Here is a 24,365-nt window from a genome sequence, read left to right on the forward strand (position 1 = left end):
GTTAGTTTACCTCAGTAACCCTCCTCGATGCCATTTCTCTCCACTGCCCAATAAGGGTTGCCAAATATTGTTGATTCACAACCCCCGTACTAGCAGTTCACATGTATTTCCTCATTCAACAATTTTACATAAGGTAATGTTCTCAACATTCAAACGTTGGGGAAAATTAAGAAATGTAATACATGACCATGGCAAAAAAAATGGATCATTAAATCTGACAGAAATTATAGTAACCACAGCATGATTTTGGCTAGATGTTAATTCAGAGCTACTCTGGAAATGTGTTTTTATTTATTTTGGGGGGGAAACAGAGAACCTAGCATTTCCCTAACATCTGTTACATAGTCTGAGTCTTACAATACTCTCCAGAGTTTTTGTATATTTCCATACTCTAGCTGTGAAAGTGGTGCTCCAAGAGTTGAAACGGTCCCCATTGTTTATGTAAAAATCTACAAATACCATCTCACTACATCACCCATTTTTTATGAGAGGTTATAACCCCCCTGAAATACTTAAAAAAATATTTTTGAGGAAGGACAAAGTGAAGGAAAGCAATTGTGAACAACAAATAGTTTTATGTTGTTTTCTTTGTGAATTGTTTCTTTCAGTCCCCTTTCTTTTATATTTTATGTTAATAGATTAATGCTTTTTCTTTTATTCTTTACTGTTTTTAGATCAATATATAAAAACAAGAACATCATTTTTTCTCAGCTGTCAAGACTCTCTCATGCTACCCATTTATTTGTGTTCAATGAAAACATATGAAACAAATGTTTCTATTCTAGAGGAGATGGAGCCAATCGTGGGGCCACAAAGGTTGTAGAATAGTTATTGTCCAGAGGTCATGTCCCTACGGCTGCGCTAGACTTCTCTCAAAAAGCACAGGACTGTATCTTACATCTTACGTGATTGATTTTTCTTGGAGAAAAGTGTCCAGAAACCCAGACAAAGCAAGTTAGCGCCATTGAGTACTCCGCTCCGGAGCTGGCCCACTCTCCTGACTGATTGGCCTGTGTGATACGCACAATGATCGAGCTAGAGACAGAAATGCACTTTCAGGGGATTAAATAATGACAAGCTCTCTACAGCACTCAGACCAAAAGGGCCAGATTAGACCGAGCATTTCTTCTTCGCATCTAACCCATGAGGCCTGCATGAAATGCTAATGGCCTTTCAGAGACGTCCATAACAGAGGCGGGCCACGGAACGATGGCCGCTGTTTTGTTTTTTTTTGGGGGGGGGGCACAGTTCTTTAGGGAGCTTCTGTTGTGCCTGTTTTTGTTTCTTTTTTTTGCATTGTTTTTTCCCCCCGACTCTTTTCAGCTCCCTCTCTCCTCTTTCCTTTCTGGCAAGCAGGACTCCCCCTCCCACTCTGCCAAGGCCTAGCCCCAATTCAGAGATGTAGTCCTCTTCCCTCCGAACCTCTCTCTGTCATTTCTCTCACACACCCTCCTGTCCGGACAATGTGGGAACCTCGTTCATCTCAAGGCCTCTAGACTTTGCTGCTGTTGGCAGCCTGGGGACAGATGGCAGGATTGAGGCCGGAGTAAATCCCTGATCAAGCGTGGCCACTCCTGAGAGGAGGGACAGCCCATACACAGCCTATATGGCACTTCCACTAAGTAGCTGATCATTAAGTCTGCCTCACTGGTCCATCTCTGGACATTCACAGGCCACACAGATTTCCTCTCTACCTCTTTCTCAGACCCTCCCTCTCTCTCTCTCTCTCTCTCTCTCTTCATCCCCCTCTCTCTCTCTCTCTGTCTCTTCATCTTTTTCTGTCTCTCTTTCACTTTACATCTCGCTCTCTCTGTCTCTTTCTCTCTCTACGTCATTTTACATTTAATTTCAGTTTTTAATTAAACTCAACGCCACAGCAAATCGAAAAAATAAGAAATTGTCAGATGTAAACATCACACACAAAAGTTCTGAAAGGATAAAGGGTCTGTTTGTGTTTGTGAACTGTGCCCCAACACCATTCGGTTTAAGAGGCCCTGGGTTCCTCTCTCTCTTTAGATGAGGGCTTGTAAAAGAAGGTTTGAGAATTGCTTTTCTTTTAGTGGGAGTGAAATATAACAGCTCTTTAATGAATTTTGATAATTGTGGGGTATTGTTCTAATGCAGCTCTACACGGATTAAATGAATATGGATATGAGCCTTTTAAATGGATATTAATCTTTTAAATGGATATGAGTCTTTTAAATGGATATGTGTATTTTAAATGGATATGAGTCATTTAAATGGATATGAGTATTTTAAGTGGATATGAGTCTTTTAAATGGATATGGGTATTTTAAGTGGATATGAGTCTTTTAAATGGATTTGAGTATTTTAGCCAGATTCTGATTGAGATTTTCTCTTTGATGGCGTTCAAGGCCCTTTTCAACTTGACTCTCAGGTAATTCACAGCCTTGTTGAAGGTATCTGTGGTGAGGATGTTTAGGCTTGATTGGTCTATGGCACAAGTCTCTCTCTCCCTCTCCCCTTCTGTCTCCTGTCTCTCTCCATCTACTTCTCTCCTTCTGTCTCCCTTTCTCTCTCCCTCTACCACCCTGTCTCTCTCTCCATCAACCTCTCTCCCTGCACTGTTCCAAAAGGGTAATTTCGCTTTCACCATAAGAACACTTCATTGTTCACAATAACCATTTTTGGTTCCAAGTAGAACCCCTTTGGGTTCCATGCAGAATTCTATGTGGAAATGACTCTATTTGGAACCACTAAAGGTTCCCCCAAGGACCAAAAAAGGGTTATTAAAAGGGTTCTCCTATGGGGATAGCTGAAGAACTATGTTGCATTTCTCTCTCTCCCTTTACCAATCTCTTTCTCCCTTTCTCTCATCCTGTGTGTTCCTCCCTCTACCTCTCTCAATCCCTTGACCTTCCTCACCCTCGACCCTTCTATCTGAGACAGTACAGTATATCACTGGATTTCTGGGGTTGACTGTGGACACCTGTTCAGTGATAGGGATATACACTTTCTTCAGACATACCACAGATACAGTGGATAAAGTGAATATACACTATGAACCTGCGACACTTATCCAACAACTCTCACAGGTCCATCAAGTACATGGATATCACATCCTTAAGGGAGGCTAGGATACATAAATCTCAAACTTGTCACGAATTTCCTCTGCATTGCTAAACACAGGAACCACAAGACAGTGGATGTTTCCCAAATTTCACTGTATTCCCTACGTTAAACTACATTCCCTAAGTTAAACTCTATTCTCTACATCCTAAATTAACGCTGTTCACTAGATCCTATATGAACATACATGAATGTGTGTAAGTGTGCAGGCTCACAGGTGCCTTTAATACGTTTAAACAACTCAAAAGACACTGGTCCAGGGCGGGTGAGTGAGGTGGGGTTTGGGATAGGGACGCATGGCTGGGATAGGGCAGGTTGAGGTCTGACCGATCACCCCACCCCCCCACACACACACACACACACACTCACACACACACACCACTGGGAGACTGTGTGTGACTCTCCAAATGACCCCTGCAAATTAGGGGCGGAAAGTGGGGGTTGTGTTCCATGTGGCTCCGTCCAGGACACGAGGTACGACTCGCCCGTGTTTACAGCCGGATGGACAGACAACCTATCGGGACCAAGTATGTCGGGATCACACTTTTCATCCTACTGAACAGACCAGGAGCACCGCTGGGCAACCGCAGAGCAACAATCTAACGAAGGACGGCAGTGGCTAGCGAATATGTTGCAGAGGCACGCTGCTTAGTGTGAGTTGTTGTCAAGGGGAATATTAAAAGTAATATTAAACGGACATCTCTTGCCTTAATTAATTCCCTCCAGTACACAGAAATGCCAGACAGCAGCTCTTCTTTGGCCATTCAGGGTACAATAATAAACGATGTGTGTGTGTGTGTGTGTGTTACGATGGCACACAGGTTCAGGCGTGCCTACCTGTTGCACTTTGAATGGATTTTGAGTTCACAGAAAGGTCATGGCCAAGTGGGATGCGGCGACCACAGACCAGCCTCTCAAGGCCGACAGTGGCATAACAGCTGCGGGCCGTCTGGCAACATGGGCAGACCTCAGGATTGTTGGCCCTCGGCGAAGGCTCATGTTATCCAGAACCATTCCCGTACCTCTCCTCCAAAGTCAACCGCTGCTAAAACATGATACTCCGTTCCTACAGGTCCGCACGCACACACCGACTTGCCCTGGACACGGTGAGAACACTTCCAGCGATGGACCGGTCAGAATCCCTCGGCGAAGACCAAGTCGAGGGGTGAAGAGGTCGCTGTCATTCCATCGGAGTGACGGCGATAGCCTTTAGGCGACGCGCCCGAGAGCGACTTAAAACGCGCGGTAATTCCACAACGCAGATCTCTTCTCTCGTCATCTGTCCTCCGCCCGGGCATAAGAACACTCAATACCCGGCCATTAGCGGACCGCAGAAGGAGCAGACATCGTTTTCTTTTGTCCCTCCGCAGCTCCCACTGTTTATTCACATGTTCCACCGGCCAGCCTTGGTCGACGTCCGTTTAAGACGTTCTACGGGGTGAAATGAAGAGAGAAAACACGACGTGCGTGTGTACGTGCGTGCGTTAGGCCCCGCGAAACACTCACGGCTTCGAGTCACTGTCTCCTCATTGGAGTCAGGGCCCTAATTATGGCGTCTCGCCTTCGTCTTTCCACACTGGCCGAACGTCACGTAATGGAGCAGCGAGCCGCCGCCAACCAGCCCAGGCACAACACAATCGGCAATGCTGAGTTATCAGTGGCTCAGTTAGCCTGAGAACTGTCTTCCATAAAGTGGTGATTATTACCACTGTTTTACAGCATATGTAACACATCTATTACCACTCTATTACAGTATGTATAACTCATGTACTTGTGCAACCAGGTTATTGTGACTTTTATATTTTTCCCCCTCAAAGATTTCAGTTTGTTTTTCAACTGAATTGTTCACGTTATAGGTCACATTAAAGGTGGAAAAAGTTCTGACACAATTTATCTTTGTCTCATTCTTTTACATCATAAGAACCTGGCATTGTAACAGGGGTGTGTGGACTTTTTATATCCACTGTATTACAGCATTTGTAACTCATCTGAATATTACCACTCTATCACAGCATATATAACTCATCTGACTATTACCACTCTATTACAGCATCTATAACTCATCTGACTATTACCACTCTATTACAGCATCTATAACTCATCTGACTATTACCACTCTATTACAGCATCTATAACTCATCTGACTATTACCACTCTATTACAGCATCTATAACTCAATTGACTATTACCACTCTATTACAGCACACATAACTGATGGCTCAACTGCCCATCACATCTTTCAAAAACCAGATGGGAAATAATTCCACTCATGTCTGGTGTCTGAGGTCACTGCTTGGACTGTCACCGCCCAGCGGGCGTTCTGGTTTTTAGGGGAAAGAAGGTGCCTGTGATTACATTCATTTACACTTAATTCATTCAGCAGAGAAACTCTCATCCAGTGACTTACAGAATGAGAGTCATACATTTTCATTCCTTCCCTCGAGGGAATCAGACCCACAACCCTGGCATTGCAAACGCCGTGCTTCACAAAGCTGCGCAGGACTTCCACTTATACCACAAGGCAACGCATCATCTTAACTTATGCTCTACATTCACTGGATTGGTGGTATAGTGCAGAAGAGAACTAACCCTGAAAATACACATCCATTATTTTAGCCGCAGATGTCACGGAAGCATTTTGGTGACAGTCTTCGTCAGCATTTGGAAAACAAACGACATCCACTGATATAATTATAGATGATCACCCATTTTGTTGAAGCTTTACAATTGGCGTTTTGAAATGTCACTATTGTTTTTTTCAGCACCTCCTCTGGCTGCCAATAGTGTTAATCAACTACACATTTCCTATGTATCATCACACCTGCTCAGCCAACTATTAAAAAGGTTTTTTTTCTGAGTCAAATTTTAAAGACTGCTGGGATTTCAAATATTGCCTTATTTAAACGATAATAAGTTTAGTTTAACTGTATGAAATGGCGTGTAAGGAAAAGGTAAATGGGGTAAAACAACAGGGCCAATTCAAAACCCTAAGGCATTATCTTCTATTGGGATAAGACTCCCCAGGGAGCAAATAACCCCATGGGGTGCATCTTACCCCAGTAACTGGAAAAAATGCACCTTTCATAACAATTTTTTTTTATTAAATACTAATTAATACATCAACTGCAGCCATTCATTTTACCTTATAAAAAGCATTGCCATCTTCAACATACACATTTTTTATGTTTTGTGTCAGTAAATAGACATGGGGGGACCGTAGATCTCGGGGGGGGGGGGCATATTACCACAAACGACCCTACAACCTGTAAACCTTGAAAACGCTAACACGTGTGCAGCTGTGTTAAAGTTCCTGGCTAACGGGGACATCTCATCCCAAAGTCTTCTCGTCAAGACCCTTACGCTTCAGGGTGTCGCTATGTTTTCTGGGCATTTAATTTGACCGATACGTCAGGTTGTCCGAGCGGGTGCCTGACCTGCCATTCCATCCCCATAGCGGCACTCAGCTAAAACTGCGCAAGTTGTAGACCCACTGGGCCACCTCTGTTCTGCGGCTCCAGCTTCTTTGTGTGTCAGGCTGGACCGGGCTGGACTGGGCTGGACCAGGCTGGCCTGGCTGAATTCAGTCACTGCGGGCAGCCCAATGGCATGAGTGGGTGCTTTGTTTAAGCCATAGCCAAGGCCCCAAATTGGTGGGAAAAGGGGGCGCTGAAGGTGTGGAAACGAAAACCAGACTGTAACTAATCCAAACTGGACCTCTGCTCTCTGTAGCTCCTTTTCCCACAGACTTAACAAGGAAAAATGTAAGCAGATAACACGTTATTATCCAAAATATGGCTTATGATGCGTGTTGTGAGGGGGAAACATGAGGGAGCAATGACCCTACAACCCCCACCAGGGCCTGGAGTCTTACAGCGCCCCTGAGCCGGGCAAGGTCGACGGGTGGAGGCATGCGTCAGTGCCATGCCTTGACCTCCGTGCTCCAAGACAATTGGAGGTGGACAGCGCACTCCTTCCAAAGATTCCCTTTGTACACATAATTAAATCAATGCTCCTGACAGAAGGACGAGGCAGATGCCCCTGAGGTGGTTTGTGGTCACATGCAGACACTTCACCCACGCTGCTCCATCGAGCAGGCGGAGATGCAGGAGGCAGATGCCAGGGGCAGGGTGAGACAGTTAGAGAGAGGGAGGGAAGAAACTGCTGCTTATATGTTCAAAAAGTGTGTGTGTGTGGGGGGGTCATATTCGCCCAGCGCAACACATACGTGTTACACAAAGTGTTACACATCTGCATTGGTGTGAAATGAGAATATTCCTTTTTGTACCACATCCCAGCTGCCTCTGCACCCACAGGGAGTGAGGTCACAGCAAAGCATCAGCCATTGTAGTAACCCACCCAAAAGAAAATGACATAAACCCACTCCAACCGCCGTTGTCAAACACGAAAACGACCATCCCTGCGTTAAATCTAGACAGTGCCCGGGTGGGATTATTCCCTTCCATTTGTCTGTCGTCTGGGCGACCTCTGTCAGGTTTGAAGACATCACCTGGGCCCTGTGTGATGGCGCTAATTGAGAAGCTGTCTGTGTCTCTGCGGACCCATCATGCCTTGCTCTGTGAGGCCAGTCTCCAGCCAACCTCCATCTCAGTCAGGCCACGGGGTGTCCGACTGTAGAACCTCATCAATGAGCCCAGGCCTGTTTTACGGCACTGTCCCCTTTGTGTAACGCGTCAATAAGGGGAAGCCACAGAGGCAGAGCGGGGCCACGCCGTAAAACAGTTTCCTCCCGGTGAATCACATACACACTGACACACAGGCTACTGTGCGGAACAATGTGTCAGGTGACGACATGAAAGCAAAGAAACAAAAGAGCCAAACAAGCAAAAGACAACCACAACAACAAATAATATTTACGTCAAAACACATTGGAAAGTGTCTCAAATGGAAATGTTAGTGGATTATGGAATTTTACACTCATTAATTTGGAGATCTCAAAGAGTGGCAAAAACACCAGTCTTGTTTTGCTGGCTGCAGCTAAATCAACATCAACATTTCTCCACCTGATTCTATAATTCAACACTGCAAATTTCTGCATTAAAAAAATAAACATTTTGAGCAAGACAGGGCTTAACGGAGAAGAGCCATATTGTTCCAAGGAGGAGCAGGTGTATGTTGAATGGATACGGCGGCGGTTCACTGCCCACTGACAAAATGGATTTAACCCATCTTTGGCACCATGGAAAAAGCAACAAAGGAGACCAAGACGCACCGGTGTAACACTGAAAATGATGTGGACATGTTTAATTGCCTAATCGGACGGGCACTAGTAGATGTGAACAAATCCGTAAATCAAAATGCGTCACGGACGTTAAGCAGTATTTGGCTAATAGACGCACGCCCAAAATGTGAGGTCATTCTACAGTAGCAAGTGCCTAACTCACTGTGAGATAAGCTTACTAATGACCCCAGGGTAAGATTAGTCAACGGGCCCTTTATAAGACGGTCCCAACCCATGTGCACCATGTGTGGCGGTTCCCCGCGGATTGTTGTTTTATTTCAATGGTAAAGAGAGGAAACACACAAAGCACAGTGTCCAAACTGAAGATCCAGAGAGTAACCATGGAAGCGTTTGTCTCACTCGTCAATGGGTTACCCGGCCATTCATTTGGTCATTCCGCTGAATCAATATTTAGGCTTTTCAAATTTATTAGCAACTCCTAGGAGATTTTTGGCATTGAAATGCCCAGTGAAAGAAATGAGTAGTGGCTCAATACTTAAATTGTTTTCCTTACAGTGTTCGACAATACACCCGCATGAGCTATCTGTTGATAAAGACGCACACAAAACAAAGATCTCAAAACCTCCCCTTAAGTAGCCTGTTATGGTAACCCCTTATGTAGCCGTTAGATATGTCATATCTAACGTATTTCTGATTATTAGGCAAAACAAAAACAATGTTATGTCATAATATCTGGATCGATAAGAACAAGTTTCTATAAAATTGCTCGAAATAATAAAAAGTGCGCGCGTAGTAGGTTAGTCGATTTATGACCACGTACCTCGCAGAAGGTAATAAAACGTCCAGTAGCCTAATTATTGTCAAAAATCGACTTGCTGCATAATTTTCAAAACACCTGTTAACAAAATAACATCTTAAATGTACGCACTTACCTGCCACCTTGCTGGGTATCACTGCAGGATAAATTATAGAAGTGCCGCTGTTGTGGAGGATATCATCTATAAAAACTATCAATAACCTCCCAATGTTCTTGTCAGATGAGATTCTTGGTCAATGAATGCATCTTGATATTCGTAGCCTTCTCCTATTCTTGGGATGCTTGTGACAGCTCTAGCTACCCCCCGCAAACAACCACAAAAAACACGTCACTATCCGGACGGATTGTGGGAAAGAAAGTAACGGTATTTCCTGGTGTAGACAGAAAGCAAAATAAAAAAATGATTCTTTCAGTTCAACTGATTGTTCAATTCTTCGCTTAAAGACCGACGCTGCACAGCCATGCCGCTCAGCTTCACTACAGTCTTAACAAAAGTACTGTGAGGACTCCCCGCATGTCGTAGAAAGGCAAGATGTGCTAATCGCATTTGCTTGGTGGAGTCGGACAGTAGCAGCGGACAGCTCCACCCAGCGAACTATTATATTTCCCGCTATTTAGATAGGTATATTAAAAGGTGCATAGCCTACGCTACTAAAGAAGTAAAAACTGTATGTTCACCATCACTCCACATAAACAAACGTAAGAAAAGATGAAGTTTGAGGATAAATGCTGCAACAATGTGTAGCCTATGTTGTTTGTTCTTAATACAATATATATAAATTGACCAAGAAACGTACGTTTATATCTACACACTAACCACAACATTGTCCAGCAAGCACTCCGCTGCAGATCAAGTTCGTAATCAAGCGGTCACATTCGACCTACTAGTCGTTATTTGACAATGTAAACAACATTGGAGTAAACAAACATTGTTTTCAATTATTCACAAAAATGCCTATCCATAGAGAATTATATATGCACACCGCAATTGAGGGTTTATACGGTTCTAACGTAATCGCCTGTGTCGGACTTTCCAGGTATAAAATGGGGTAAAAAAAAAAAAAAGCTGGGAATAAACCTTAAAGTTTATTTGCTGATCCTTCCTGACACTAGGTTGGAGTCATGTCCGATGAATTACGCTAGTAAAGAAAAAACGGCTTATTCCAAGTGTCCTGAAATCGAGTACATCAACACTACATTAAACTATTTGGGGTCAAGGTGGAAAACCTGTCACCTCATCAAGTCCTCTCTGATCACTGGCTGTTTCCTCTCTGATTTCAACATAGCCAGGGTCACTCCCCTCCTCAAGAAACACACACAAAAAAAAACATTTACAAAACTGAGGTCACACACATTTACAAAACTGCAAACTAGTGTCCCATCTGTCTTTCCATCCTAAAACACAGTTGTTGTAACAACTCTCCATGACCCTATAACCAGTCAGGCTTCAAGATGGTTCACTCAACCCAGACCAATCTACTCCACGTCACAGTCTCTTTTCACTGCCCTATAGTCTCCTCTGTTCTCATCCTCCTAGGTCTATCCCATCCTTTGACAGCTGACCCGCTGTATCCTCCTCTCCACCCACTCTGTGCAGCCCATCTCAAGCTGTGCACGCTCCTGGATTGCATCCTATGTGGTAGGCATGTCCCACCAGGTGATTTGGAGAGGCTTTTCTTGGCCCCATTGGATCTAACTACAGCTGGCCCCGGGCTGAACTCTAGGCCTCCTCCTCTTCTCTCTATAGGCTACATCAAGACATCTGGCTTCATCATAACCCTCTACCACGTGCAAGGAACCTTGGAGTGATCTTGGATAACAACCTGTCATTCTGTGCCAAAAAAATCTGTAACTCGCTTCTGCAGGTTCACACTCTGCAACATTTGTAGGTGCCACCATTACCTCACACAGGAAACCATATAGGTACGACTCTATACACTTGTCATCTCATATCTAGAGTAGACTACTGCAACATACCTGGGGTTCAACCAAGGGTGTAGGACCAGGCAAGGCTAACAGAGAAGAAAACCTACCCTTTTAAAGAGCGTCTAAAGCAAGCTTTAAAAATGTGTTTACAATATTGATGTTGGGCGTGCGCACATAGACGCAAAACTGGGGAATGGAGAGATTCGTTATTTAACGGGTTTTATCCAGCTGGCCTCTGCATCACTCGAGCCATCTAGTGGTGGGCGCAGTAACTTTAAATCGGAACCACCTACGTCATCACGTTAGTATTCTGTTGACGTGGCGTAGCTAAACAAGCGAACCCTAGTAGCCGGAGGAAGAATGGAAATGGCTTAGGTCGTCGACGGAACAGTGCTCATGTTTTCAGGTAAATTATTTATTTTTCACGATTTTTGCCAACATATAGATAATACAAATCTTTCCTAGCAACAAGATTCGTGATTATCTTTTTAATTATAAGGCAGGGTAGCTGATAGAACTGGGTAACTAACAGATACCTCTGTAGCTAGCCCTTCGATATGTTAGCTAGCTTTCATGCCAGCCTACCTTTTAGCAGCTGCCTCCATCCATCGGATTACAAAGTAGCTATTGTACAAGGTTTACGGTCGTTGGTTTAGTAATGAAGGCTAGTTAAGTAATAACGTACACCATTTACCTATCTAACGTTAGATATCTAGTTTAGTACCTAGCTGTTTGTGATTGCTTGTGTTACGATTACTGTAGCCAGGAATTTTGCCAACGTTAGCATTGACCTTCATGCTTAAACTTCAGGTAAGCGTTGTCATGCTAGTTAGATATGATCTGACAACGACACTTCTTCGTCAGCTGCTTTCTTTTCATGGATAGAAACGCCAACGTTAGCTTAATATACTGTACGTTGCATAAACAATACCCCGAGAACACTGCAGTCGTTGAGGCTCCTATCAGTCGGTTACTAGCCAGGAGTGCTTGCCAGCTGCACTGATGGACTTTAACTAGGGAGTTCAGATGTATCACCCTCTTGAAGATCCAAATGGAAGAGTTGGACTGAATGCTTCCCTATATGCCTCAGTTGTTCGTAAAACCAAATGCATGTTAGATTTAGTTAAATTTATTTGCTGTCTCGAAAGCCTTAGCCTAGGCAACAGTGACAATGGTCGGTTTACAATGACGAACAATTTTGGCAACGTCGATAATGGAGAACCAAAGTCCGAGATGGAAAACCTTTCTTTTTTTGTTGTAAATGAGCAGTCAGATCTATTTAAAATGAGCGAGTTAGCTAATAATTAATTATATTAATAATATTTGAAATCGAAATGGAGTGTGCGCAGGTTAAAAACAATTGGGCTATTTATATAACATTTGTATTAATCAGCGGTGTTGTACTACTAGCCAAATGGTGAAAGGTGAGAGTTGGCGACAAATCAAAGAAATTCCGTTGAAATTGAGTCAAGGGCAGAGGAGGCATTTGACAGTGTTTTACTGACAGTGACCTACCACAATACCCCTGTCATGTCCAGAAACAACCTCTTGCCCCTATCGTTCCGGATCTAAATATTTTGGGGAACCGGCAAGTCTTGTCTAGTGCCACAGTGAATGCTTCACCATACCCTCAGATCAGCCACTGGTTCCCTTTTGTGTACACAGGAACACGTCTCACAGCACATTCATGGTTGGCGCCTGAGGATAGCTGTCACCAAATGTTCTGTTTGCCTCATGTTCTCCAAGTGTCTACAGTCTTTAGGATTCAGCACAGCGCTTGAGGAACTGGTTGGATGTGTCATGTTACTAATGGACACATCGCTTTTAACATGTAAGCTGGAGAATCCCGATACATCCAATCCTGGTGACGTGGCTGTTCTGGGTAGCTGGAGACCTGCAGGGCAGATTAGTTTTAGCAGACACTCTTGTTGAGCGGTTTCCACAATGGGCAGGGACTCTGCAGCCCCAGCTTCAAGGGGAAAAAGGTTTAATCACAGAGGCATCCTCAGAGTGCATGTGTGCTGATAAGATACTTCCTGTTTGAGTGAGCAGTGTGATAGAAAGCCGAGTGTCTTGGCGAGATGTGCATAGGCAGTATCATCTTGAACTTTCAATTTACCTGACAGGAAGCTACTAAGATGAGGCAAGGCCTTGATTGTAAATTACACTCCAAGAATGGCTGAGGAGAACATTGTTCTAAGAATAGCCCAGGGCAGGGCTTTACAACTTTGGCCTAAAAAAAAAAAGTTACTTATTGCAATATATATTTTTTGTCTAATCAATTGAAACAAATACTGTAGGAAAGAAAGAAATTAAATGTCAGTGTTTAGCGCACACTACACTAATTTGCATCAATTCTGTCTTCTGCATCTGGCCATGATATCTTGTCCACATCACCGTGAATATCGTCATTTTTTTTATGTGCTGCGGGAAGAATCTTTTGGCATGGCAAATCCAAACGTGACATTGGTCACCAGTGATGTCATGACATGGCTTATCCATGAGCTGTAGAAATGTGACATGCTCATGGGGATGGCATTCATAGACTTCCAGCTGTGTATTGAAAAGGAGATTAGGGGGCCAGGTCTAGGGTCAGGAATCAGGGATTGACCCAAAACCACTGTTGAATCACCTTTGAATGGTGAAACCTTACATTGTCACATGCAATTTCATTGAGGAACAAAATGAGGCGTGCAGCCACAGCATTGTGAGACCCAAGAAGTGGTGCATGTCCTAGCACCTAATCTTCAGATCTGGCTACACTCAGGAATATGTCTCCTCTATGTTGTCCAGACACATGGACAGTTTGTCATTGGCCAACGATGTTGTGCCAGTTTGGCATGTAGAAGCCTGCTTTATCAACAGATATGTACTTGTGATGGTTAACAACAGTTCAGTTTGTGGTTTTTACCCTGTTCAGGAGCTCTCTGATTTATTTATATGGTTATATGCTTATCAGTTGTGGTTATTACTACGGACGTCCGGTTTATGACAGTATTGTGTAGTACAGTGGTCGTTTGTGGCTCACATGACCAACACCAAGGTTGTGGGTTTGAATCCCACAGAGGTCACACACACCTATGGCCTTGGTGATTCTGTCCTTTTCAATCTGAGCGTAGTAGGCCAAACAATGTAAGATACACACAGTATATTATGAACAATAAGCATAGTGATAGTAAAATATGTAAAACATTTTTTTTTAATAGAAAATCTTATCAAACGTTATGCATGTAATTTATGAACAATGTATTTCCATGTGAAACGTTTTTTAGTTGTCTTTTGTTGCCAAGTCGGTGTCAGATGTACTAAGAGTCGTAAAATATTAACACATACTGTGAATAGTTCCAAAGCGTCTTAAAAAAAACTGTAATCTGTGGGCATTAGAGTTCCATCTCAGAAAGGTGTTTACAGTATTGACTCAATTAAAATATGATAGGCTGCATTGTAGGGCTTATAATTAGGGAACAAACAGTGGCAAAGGTAGTTAATAAGCAGTTTAAACAAGCTTGATACAGCTCTGCTTTAGGTTACTTAATGAAAATGTAGGCTCAAAGTATTGTGCTGTTGGAAAATATCACCAAAACGCCAGTATTGGACTGCAGACCAGCTTATTGGCTATGGTTAGTAAGAGTTGTAGTGATGTTACTGTGACACAACAAAAGTATAAAGCTATATTTGTACAGTGGGAATAATCTTGGCAGTTATGAGCGGTAACAAAAATGTAATGGAAAAAGTTCTCACTAACTATACCCTTAATGGAACATCAACATTCTTACATGGTCTGAACCAAAAACAAATAGGCATTTCCCAGCATTTTTCTTAGGCTATAGCCGGCAAAGACTTACCTCACCAAGTTGGCCATTGTTTCCTTAGCCACTTGGCCAGTACTACAAGACGTGGAACATTACTCTGCATCCATGGTTTTCATAGAACCAGTTTTAGAATTGCCATCACAGTCACACGTATCTGTTTACAGTACCATCTAGAATGATCACAGAACAGACAGAGCAACTCTTTTAAGAAGTTGATTGTGTTGGCGTTGGTGACCCCTTGTTTTTAAAGTAGTGTTTAGTTTGGTACTGCGGCGTCATTATCATTCTGAAACGTGGTGGTGGTGGCGGCGGCGGCAGATGAAGCCAGATGTGGAGATCCCGGCACATTGTGTTACATGACCAAACTGTACATTTTACACAATGTGTAATGATCATGCTGTTTAATCTTGATATGCCAAATATCAATTGTCGACAAACTCCATGCGGTTACTGAGGTCAAAAGATGTCTCGCTCCATGTATATTGGAGTAGAGTGAGCGGTGATGGAGAAGTCTGGTTCTGAAGTCTGTTTCTGAAGTCCATGTATAAAAAGAATAATAAGAAAAATTCTCATTGAGAGGCTCAATTGTTAGAGACCACAATCTGCTTAGTAACACCTTTTAATATTAATACATGATGTTAGCGCAGTAAAAGAAATATGGTGATTGAAGTTTTTTTTTCTCCCAGGCAACTGAACTATGTAAAACTGCGCTCATTATTTCCACACGTCCTACCTGTTATATAAATTGAGACTGGAGTATAAATTTTTTAAAGGCGGCTTAGTCTTAAGAGAGCATTACATTACCAACTTGAATGACCAGGTGTGTCAAAAGGTCACAGAATCAGTCGGTTGGTCTGTTGAGGTGCTGTAGTTGAAACGAAGTCCTGCGGTTCTTGTGTTAGTCCAGGAAAGAGTATTGACTGCTCCTGCTTTACCAGGACAACTCTCAACATATCACGAGACAGCGTGTCACATTAGGAAAAAATAGACTGCAGGCTAAAACTTAACAGTGGATTTAGTAAAGATAATTGGTGCAAACTAGCTAATTGCAAAGTGCACTCATTCAAAATAACCCTTTGGTTTTTATCTGGCTAGCTGTTTATTATTCAAGTGGAAGTGGCGGAGAGACAGGATTTTCTGTAGTTCCTCTTAGTCCTTCCTTAAAACCAGACTTGCCAGACATTTTAAAACGTGCTCTGTTCACTCCTTCACCAAAAAAGTTAAGTGGTACCAAGTACCACTTAATTTGTCTTGGGTTTTGCAATGGAATATTCTTTTTATTGTATTGTTTCTTTTTTTAACAATACAACCACAATCATATAGCGCTATGTTACAATTTCTCTCTTTTTCTTTTTCTTTAAGTGAAAAATGACTGGGAGAAACCAGCACAATGGTTTCCATTTGGCAACGACAGTTCAGCCTGCCAATGGAGGACACACCTATCTGTTTGGGAACAGCTCTGAGAATGACCTTTCGGAGGAGGACGGCGAGAGCTATGAGCTGCGTTCCCGAGGCCGGGACAGGCTGCGAAGGAGCACCTCCAGGGAGAGGCTGGATGACATTGTCCTCCTGGTCCGAGACATCAAAGAAGGGGACACGTTGAATGGCTTCTCCCTGCAGTACCACTGCTCAGTACGTCAACCCTAGAAGGACAAGACCTTGCACACAGCCTGGTAGCTTGGACGTCACACTGCTATGCTAAATTGAATTCCTTTGTTTGACGTTGTGTGTGTGTGTGTTTCAGGTGGCAGAAATCAAGAGGGCCAACAACCTGTTGACAGAGCAGGACTTCTTTGCTCTGAGATCCATCAAGATCCCAGTGAAACGGTTTAGTGTGCTCACCGAGACCCATAATACAGCAACTCTCAAATCCGCCGCCCCCACGGGCCCACGCCGCATCCCCCAGCCTGCGACTCCTGCGGAGACCTCCTCAGACTCGTCCTCTTCGTCCACCTCCACAGACAGTGTTGGCAGCTTCCTGCAGGAGAAGGACAAGGACATTGAGCTGCTAGTCAAGTCCACCGGCAGCTCCAGAAGCAGCCTGAACGAGGTGGTCTCCTCCCTGACTTTCCAGCAGCCCTTGCTGCTCGGCGAGCCGGACTTCAAGCCCGTCCCCAGGAAGGACCCTTATCACGGGGCGGACTGGGGCATGAGGTGGTGGACGGCGGTGGCCATCATGCTGGTGGTCGGCATCGTCACGCCGGTCTTTTACCTTCTGTACTACGAGGTACTGAAGAAGGCGGACGACCCCACCACCACGCCGTTGGCCAATCCCAAGGGCATGCTGCACGCCGCGATGCCCGGCCCGGCTACTGTCAACGGAGGCATCCACCGGAGACCTCAGGCTGAAGTCGTACCTGAACCGGACTCACAGGGACACGGTGGGGTGGGTGACCAGCCGAACCCCAAGAAAGAGAAAACGTAGCGAGGCAGATATTTCCCGAGCAGTTACATTATGGACCGGGTACTTCGATACAGGCCCTCTGAGAATCACTTTATAAGAAATGGAATCCTGTGGGAAACTGAGGACAATCTGTTGAAATCTTTCAGTGGATGTACATTTGACAATGTATGTTGTTGTTTTGTTTTTTTTAACAGGTTTATTTACACAGTGAGACCCAACTGCTTAAAATGTCCCTTCTGGGAGCTGATGGGACATTTCATTGCGACACCTTAAGCTGCCACTTATCACAACAGTAATTTATTTGATGATTATTAGTCATAATTTCTATCAGTATTGAAGTTAGTCTAAAATGTGTTGCAAATTTCCTTGAACTTTGCTCAAATATGTTTTTGCCTGTATTGGGAGGACTGCATTTTGACTATGAAACCTCTTTCAACTAGGCCATGTGTTGACAAAATAGGAAAGGCACAATTGTCACCAACACTATTTAGGTATATTACAGTGAAATGTTATTGTAGTTTTCTTTCTCACGTCTATTTCATGTTTTAAATAAATGTTATGAACAGTATGTGCCTTCAACCTGTCAACATTTTACAGGCTGAAAATAAAGTATATTTTCAATAAATTATTGATGCTCGGACTTTACATTGTGTCACGTTTCAGTGTTCATGATTCATTTGTTCATGCAATTATTTACAAAGCAACGTCAAGATCAAGCGCCCATCAGCTGGCGCCACAAAGACATCTTGATTTATCCCTCGGTGTTCCCGTTGGCTCATCATGGAAACTTGACTCTTATAACCAGCAGATTATTTCCTCTAACAGGGCCGAGGTACACTTCCGTTGACTTCCATCAGGCAACAGATTAATATGTCGCTTCATCCATGTTGTCGTCACTGCCGGCATCAAAATCGTCGCCATCTTCGAAATAGCTGGCTATGTAGTCATTCTCCTGAAAAAAACATTTAAAATGTTTAGTGTAAATATTGTGGAGGCAGCTATCAAGTTGTCTTTATATTTCCAATGCATGTACATTTTACACAAACTGACCTGCCTCGACCAATTTTAATGATTTTATGAAGGTGTGCAGACCAACAACTTGAATGGAATATGTCCTGGGATACAACTGGAACTCTACAATGGATTTAGATTACAATGGCGCTTCTAGAACAAGGTGTGCATGTTACCTCTTCTAAATCTTCTTCGTCCAACTCCTCTCCTTCAATTTCTTCTTCTTCCTCCTCTCCTTCCGCTTTGGGTTTTTTTTCTTCCTTCTCCTCATCAGATTTGACATCATCGTTCTTTTCAAGATCCTGAAAAAAAAAAACAGCGATAACATATACATTTATCTGGGGACAAACAGTTTACTCAATATACTTTCACGTATCTCAGATGATTGGCCTTGTAAAACTTCAATTAATAGCCTGAGTATTTGCCTCAATCACACAATACAATGTTTCAGAGACAGACTTATTCAATTTTGTCGAGTTCCCCAGGATGTCAGGAGATCCCATACTGTTCACCAGGGACAACTTGAGTTGACATGCTTGAACATCCCACTTTTTCCTTTTGAAAAATGTTAAGCTAGCCCTTGTTAGATAACTTCAGCTATGGACCTCCACACTGTGTGGTTGATGCTAGGAGTGTACTGGGGCCTGTGGTGATGGTGCACTGGCCCTTTAATAGCAAGCCTTCAGACCCCTCTGTACCATCCACCTGGCATTTGTAATCTCAGCAAAAGGTACTCATTTAGGAGGCAATATCCATCAATGATTAGTTATTGTATTTAACAATCCCAGGGATTTGCAAGTATAGCCTACTGATGACAAATTCACATTTTACAGGACAGTTTAAACAGTTTAAATTATTTTAAACGAATATCAAGTGCTATTATTCAAACAGTATTCCGTTACCCAGAGAGTTACATGTAACTGATTACAAAAAACTGTAACTAATCAGTTACATTACCAGCTAAAATATTGTAATTGGATTACAGATACTTGAGAAAATGTTATAATTGTGAAATAATTGAAATGTTGCATGTAAAAAAATATATATATATATATTATGTTTTACACATCGGTATTTGAACCCAAATTACAGTTGTGCGTGTGAGAGATCATCATTCGCGCAAATGTGAGCACAAACAACAAGATTAGTTACAGATGAAGCGCTAGTTTAATTCTCCGGTTTTGGTTGGTTGGCTTGTAAAAACAATACATCTACGGTAATTTTAGCCGACCCATAGGCTATTAAATTTGATTTGGTAATCTACTAACCATGCATATTTCTCAGAACAATAGGCATACCTGGTATTTTATGTTTTCAGACAGGAATTGTTTATAAGATTAGGCAACTGTTTGTTAGATAGCTGTAACATGACGCTGCCTTCAAGATAAAAGATGATATGGAATCTATCACGATATTTGAGGAGAAAATGAGTCAGGAAGCACTCTGCCAAAGGATGATGATTTGCATTTGCTTCAACCACCTCAACTCCATACAGGTAGACCATATGATTCTGCTTGCTTTGAATCTCAAGTGCGTTCATTGGTTATCACTGGCTGCTGACGACATTGACTTTTAGCTAAGAGTGCAGGTGTATTTCTTTAATGTGTTTTGAAAATCCATCGCTGGTGGCCCTAATAACCGCAGGTTACGTTCGCGCGGGTAAAACATTTGTTCACGATTGCAAACGTGCATTTGCATGCCTGGGGTTTCTGCAACGTTTTGACAATGCTGGTGGTTGTGGGGCAAATCATCAAACTACTGCAGATTTAGTGTATGTGCAAAAAGCTACTGATTTATATACAATAATGTCAATACACTGTATTAATTGCCATTTATTTTTCAATAATTTTTTGTAGCAATAAAAAACATGAATAAAACATAACAGGTTAACATTCTTAGATAAGTCCGATTCTGGAAGATCAAGGGTTATTGAATTAATTGGAATGAGTGAATATCTGACTGACCTTTAGCGTGTAGAGCCCAATCATATTGAAGTAGAAAGCAATGGCTTAGAAACCCTTTCCAAAGGCACCATAAGTAAAATAGGCCAGCTATGTAGAGTAACATTGATTGATCCCGCAAAAGGTGTTCAATTGGTTATAGGCTCTTTCCTATGTCTTCTAATACTTCTTAATATAAAAGTAATATAAAAGTAATCAGATTACGTTACTACGGTTGAGTAATCAAAAGTTACATTACTGATGACAAATGTGGAAAGGTAACTTGTAACTGTAACCTACCCGACCCTGACGTTACCCAAAAAAACATGTTTTTTTTAAACTACCATACAACAAAAATGCCAATACATGACGCGTAAAGGAGTGGGTCTCTTTCTAATCTAACGTCAGCTCAATGGCCGTTTTGTGTGAGAAAAGAGCCAGCGCGTACATGAAGGAAGCAATGTGGTAGACTGAAAACTCGGCTACAGAAGCCAATATTTAACAACACAACATTTAGTTTTTTGATTGAGTCTAGACAAGCTGGTTGCAGACATCCCAACCTGTTGCTTTACCCGCAACTTACAACCATCTCTCTCTCCCAAGGCGGACATTTCTGATGTAGTATGCATAGATAGAACTATATGTCTCATCTATGCTTTATATCTGACGTCTCAATAGCCCCGCCATCTTACCTGGGACCAGTTCGGAAAATAAATCATGCCACTTAACACTAGTCATGGTGGTATTATGTGCAGCAGTAATTTGGTCCAGCAAAAGGATGAATGATAAAAAGGAGGTGGGTAACATTGTTCACGCATCAGTAATTAGTGTAGAAATGTATGAGAACATACTTAACTGTACATACCATGTTTTTAATCAATGAACAAGAAAGCTAATCCACCCGGACCTAAGCTGTTGAGCTACCTTACTTTACAGTATCAGAATTATTTTAATTGTATTTATTATAACGGTCTCAGCTAGCTTGCTACAGCATGTTGCACACAACGTGAAATAACGTGTTTTCATCAAAAACATAATTGCTGTATATAATCAGTAGACGGCGATGTTGGGTAGCCTTTGTCCACAAAAAAAAAACGTAGCCTTGTTACTCCTATTTCCGTCGTCCGATTACAACGCTCCTGTTAGCATACCATATTCAGTGAGCTAGCTTGCCCGATTTAGCGTACTGTTACTAAAGGTGATTTCTGCAATTCAATTATAATATTTATATGTATATACATGTTTTATAATTTAAAACCACAGTTAATTGTTATCTTTGGAAATACATTTTTTCCAGCTACTGGGGTTAGTTGTCCCCGGGGGAATCTTATCCCAATAGAAGATAATGCCTTAGGGTTATGAAGAATTGGCCCTGTTGTTTTAACCCATTTACCTTTTCCTTACACACCATTTCATACAGTTATACTTATCGTTTAAATAAGGCAATATTTGAAATCCCAGCTGTCTTTAAAATGAGATTTAAAAGGATTAAAAAAAATCAGTAGTTGGCTGAGCAGGTGATGATAAAGGAAATTTGTAGTTGATTAAGACTAGTAGCAGCAAGGAGGTGTTGAAAAAAAGAACTGTGACATTGTGGTTTGTGAGAGCTACATTGGGGTGTCTTACCCCAGGGGGTGTCTTGCCCCATGTCTCCCTAACGTTGTATTTTTCATATGTAAGAATTTAGGATGTAAAACAATTTTTTAGGGTGAAAGATCTGTACACATAACCCAGTAGCTACACGAACACTAACTACATTTTAGTAACTGTGCCCGTCCCTAGTTTAATTATCATGTTTTATCACTGTGGAAGGAATGTCAGGGAATATGGAAATACAGCCCAGTCATTAGTTTTCCATGGAGTATGCATTCCCCTATGGGGGGGAATCTGCTGCTACCATTGGGCTTGTTGGCTGTCCAACAAATGAGTGACCATTTGCTGTTTCTCAGGCCTGATTCCCCTGACAGATAGTCATGGACTGAAAAGCAAGCTCAGTAGTTATTCTCCATTCAAAATGTTACACTTGATGAAAACAGTGTCTTTTGTATTAGCTATTGCGCTTCCATTTTTGCACAACCATACCAACAAAATACTGTCTAACTGTAATCGCTAATGTTTCACTTGGTGAGACTGCAGCCCCTGAATTGAAAGGGCAATTGTCATTTGTAGATCCTTTTTCATTCTAGCTACCTAGCCACCTGGGTAGAGAACAACATAGCCAGTCAGAGACAAAGAATAAGAATTTGCAATGGGTAGATTATCCTTTTAATAAGGATTAGAGGCTATGTAAGACTAGGCGTTTAACTGAAGTTTTACATTTTCCAAATGTTGTCAATTTACAGTGTTTTCAGAAAGAAAATCTGAACGTACAACCTAATCCACATGAGTAATTTCTCCCCCCAATTTTTTTTTACACAGTATTCATCAAGAGGATGCAATGAAAGTGACTTACATCTAATTTACTGAGCACATCTGCTTTCTCTGTGCTCGATATCTTTACAGGTTTCTTCTTTGCCCCTGCTAAAGTGATGTTTATTTGGAATATGTCTGATAGCATTTGGTTTTATTGTGAAAAACCACAAACGATTATTTGAAGGGAAGGTACCTGGTTTTACTTTCAACTTTTTCTTTTGAGGCATCAGTTCTTTTGGAAAGAGCTGCCAGTCTGAAATGCCAGACAGAAGTAAAATTAAAAATATATATGCATTTCTGTGAAATCAAAAGGTTTCATTAATGTGATGACCACATTGACCAATTACCTGGCGTCCACTCATCACCCAACAACGCTGCCTTCAGGTACCTCTCCTTGTATCGTTCCACATCTATCCAATATGGAAACAATGAAGGTTATGCATGCATTCACACACACAGGGAATCAAAACGGCAAGCGCCCAAGAGAAAATCCTAACTAGCCTCCCAATTTCTCCTACAGCTGATGGAGCATACTTAATTACTTATACTTAATTGTCTAATCCAGGTCAACATGCCACAGACAAAAAAACTTTCAGTAGAGATTTGAGTTGTCTAATCTTTCTATGTCAAGTTCCAATAAAGCTGCATTTTATACAGGTGCACTTGTAATCTGGCCAAGGGAATGGGATCTATAACTCAATAGTCCCTCCTAGATCTGTCTCTCTCCGGATAGGATAGGATTAAACGTCTCAGTTCCTGAGTGTAGCATGATCTCACCTCATGCTTTGATGAGACTCACTGGTGCCAGTAATGCATTCTCACCTCCTTTCTCAGCCAGAGGTTTAATGTGGTGGGGCAGTCGTTTCATGGCTCCCCTCATCTCCTGTTTCAGGGCCAGCATGTAGTCCTCATCTTCTCCAACTTTCAGTGGCACAGGTTTGTACTCCACGTCCTGAATTGGTAAAATAATTGGTTCATGGATTCACTGTCATGCAACAGCGATCTTCCCAAGCTATTTCGCTGGAGACATGCGCGCGCGCGCACCTGATAAATGTGGTCAGTACGATTCAGTAGGCTACTCACTGGGTACAGCTTCTGGGGGCCCAGTCGGGTCTCTGGCATATTTCCCCTGCTCAGGCCCAGGGACTCAACGTTGAAGGTGAAGGCGCCTATACCACGGCCTCTACCACCAGCCATGTCGACACTACGAGGGGACAGCTCCTCTACTCCTAAAACCCTATATTACCGGATGGCGCCGTTAACATTTCACCCTCACACATTTGGCTAACAAGCACACAGTACATAAAATTCACCCAAATTGTCCATGTGCAGCCCAAAGGATGCACATATTTGTTTTTGCCATAGAACTACACAGTCGATTCAGATAGAAGTAGGCTACTGAAAGTTTGGGGTCCGCACGACCAGGCTTCTGGCAACGCAGCAAGACTGATAAATGCTCAGTCGACAGCCTACGGATAACCTAATTAGTCATACTCCACGATTTACTCGTAGAGTTAAATTAAATCTGCTAGTCAGTGTAATTTCCAATTTAATGCATGGGTTTCTGGTGAATTCCAGGATTGTCAACTCGGTTGAATTACTAGAACAACGGGTTTTTTGATTTAAGTGAAAAGTGGGAATTACCACGCGAATCAGCACTTGAACGAAGACTATATTCACGGTCTTTCTCCTCCGCACCCAGCAGATAAGCGTGGCGAAGCCTAGGCTGGGTATCCTTTATATGACGACTTCA

At 42.5% G+C, this 24,365-nt stretch overlaps 3 protein-coding genes across 4 annotated transcripts in view; 1 reads left to right on the forward strand and 2 right to left on the reverse strand.

The window, feature by feature from the left end:
* The window catches only part of adgrv1 (adhesion G protein-coupled receptor V1), a 138,032-nt gene extending 128,448 nt beyond the window's left edge, over positions 1 to 9,584 (reverse strand). For both annotated transcript variants that reach the window (XM_020052796.3, XM_034296435.1), the window contains exon 1: positions 9,223 to 9,584. The gene's annotated coding sequence lies outside the window, so the exon portion shown is untranslated. The remainder of the gene's footprint in view (positions 1 to 9,222) is intronic.
* Positions 9,585 to 11,331: 1,747 nt separating this feature from the next.
* On the forward strand, positions 11,332 to 17,894 carry lysmd3 (LysM, putative peptidoglycan-binding, domain containing 3). The gene is made up of 3 exons (XM_010864844.3): positions 11,332 to 11,439; positions 16,208 to 16,477; positions 16,590 to 17,894. Exons 2-3 carry the CDS (start codon positions 16,214 to 16,216, stop codon positions 17,268 to 17,270), a joined length of 945 nt encoding a protein of 314 aa, XP_010863146.1. The 5' UTR covers positions 11,332 to 11,439; positions 16,208 to 16,213; the 3' UTR covers positions 17,271 to 17,894.
* Positions 17,875 to 24,352, reverse strand: polr3g (polymerase (RNA) III (DNA directed) polypeptide G). The gene is made up of 8 exons (XM_010864846.4): positions 24,257 to 24,352; positions 23,696 to 23,849; positions 23,435 to 23,564; positions 22,960 to 23,022; positions 22,806 to 22,865; positions 22,653 to 22,720; positions 18,437 to 18,562; positions 17,875 to 18,201 (listed from the first exon to the last, which is right to left on the reverse strand). Exons 2-8 carry the CDS (start codon positions 23,807 to 23,809, stop codon positions 18,115 to 18,117), a joined length of 648 nt encoding a protein of 215 aa, XP_010863148.1. The 5' UTR covers positions 23,810 to 23,849; positions 24,257 to 24,352; the 3' UTR covers positions 17,875 to 18,114.
* Positions 24,353 to 24,365: the final 13 nt, after the last annotated feature.

This window comes from Esox lucius, chromosome 13 (assembly GCF_011004845.1).
Source record: "Esox lucius isolate fEsoLuc1 chromosome 13, fEsoLuc1.pri, whole genome shotgun sequence".
Taxonomy (NCBI): domain Eukaryota; kingdom Metazoa; phylum Chordata; class Actinopteri; order Esociformes; family Esocidae; genus Esox; species Esox lucius.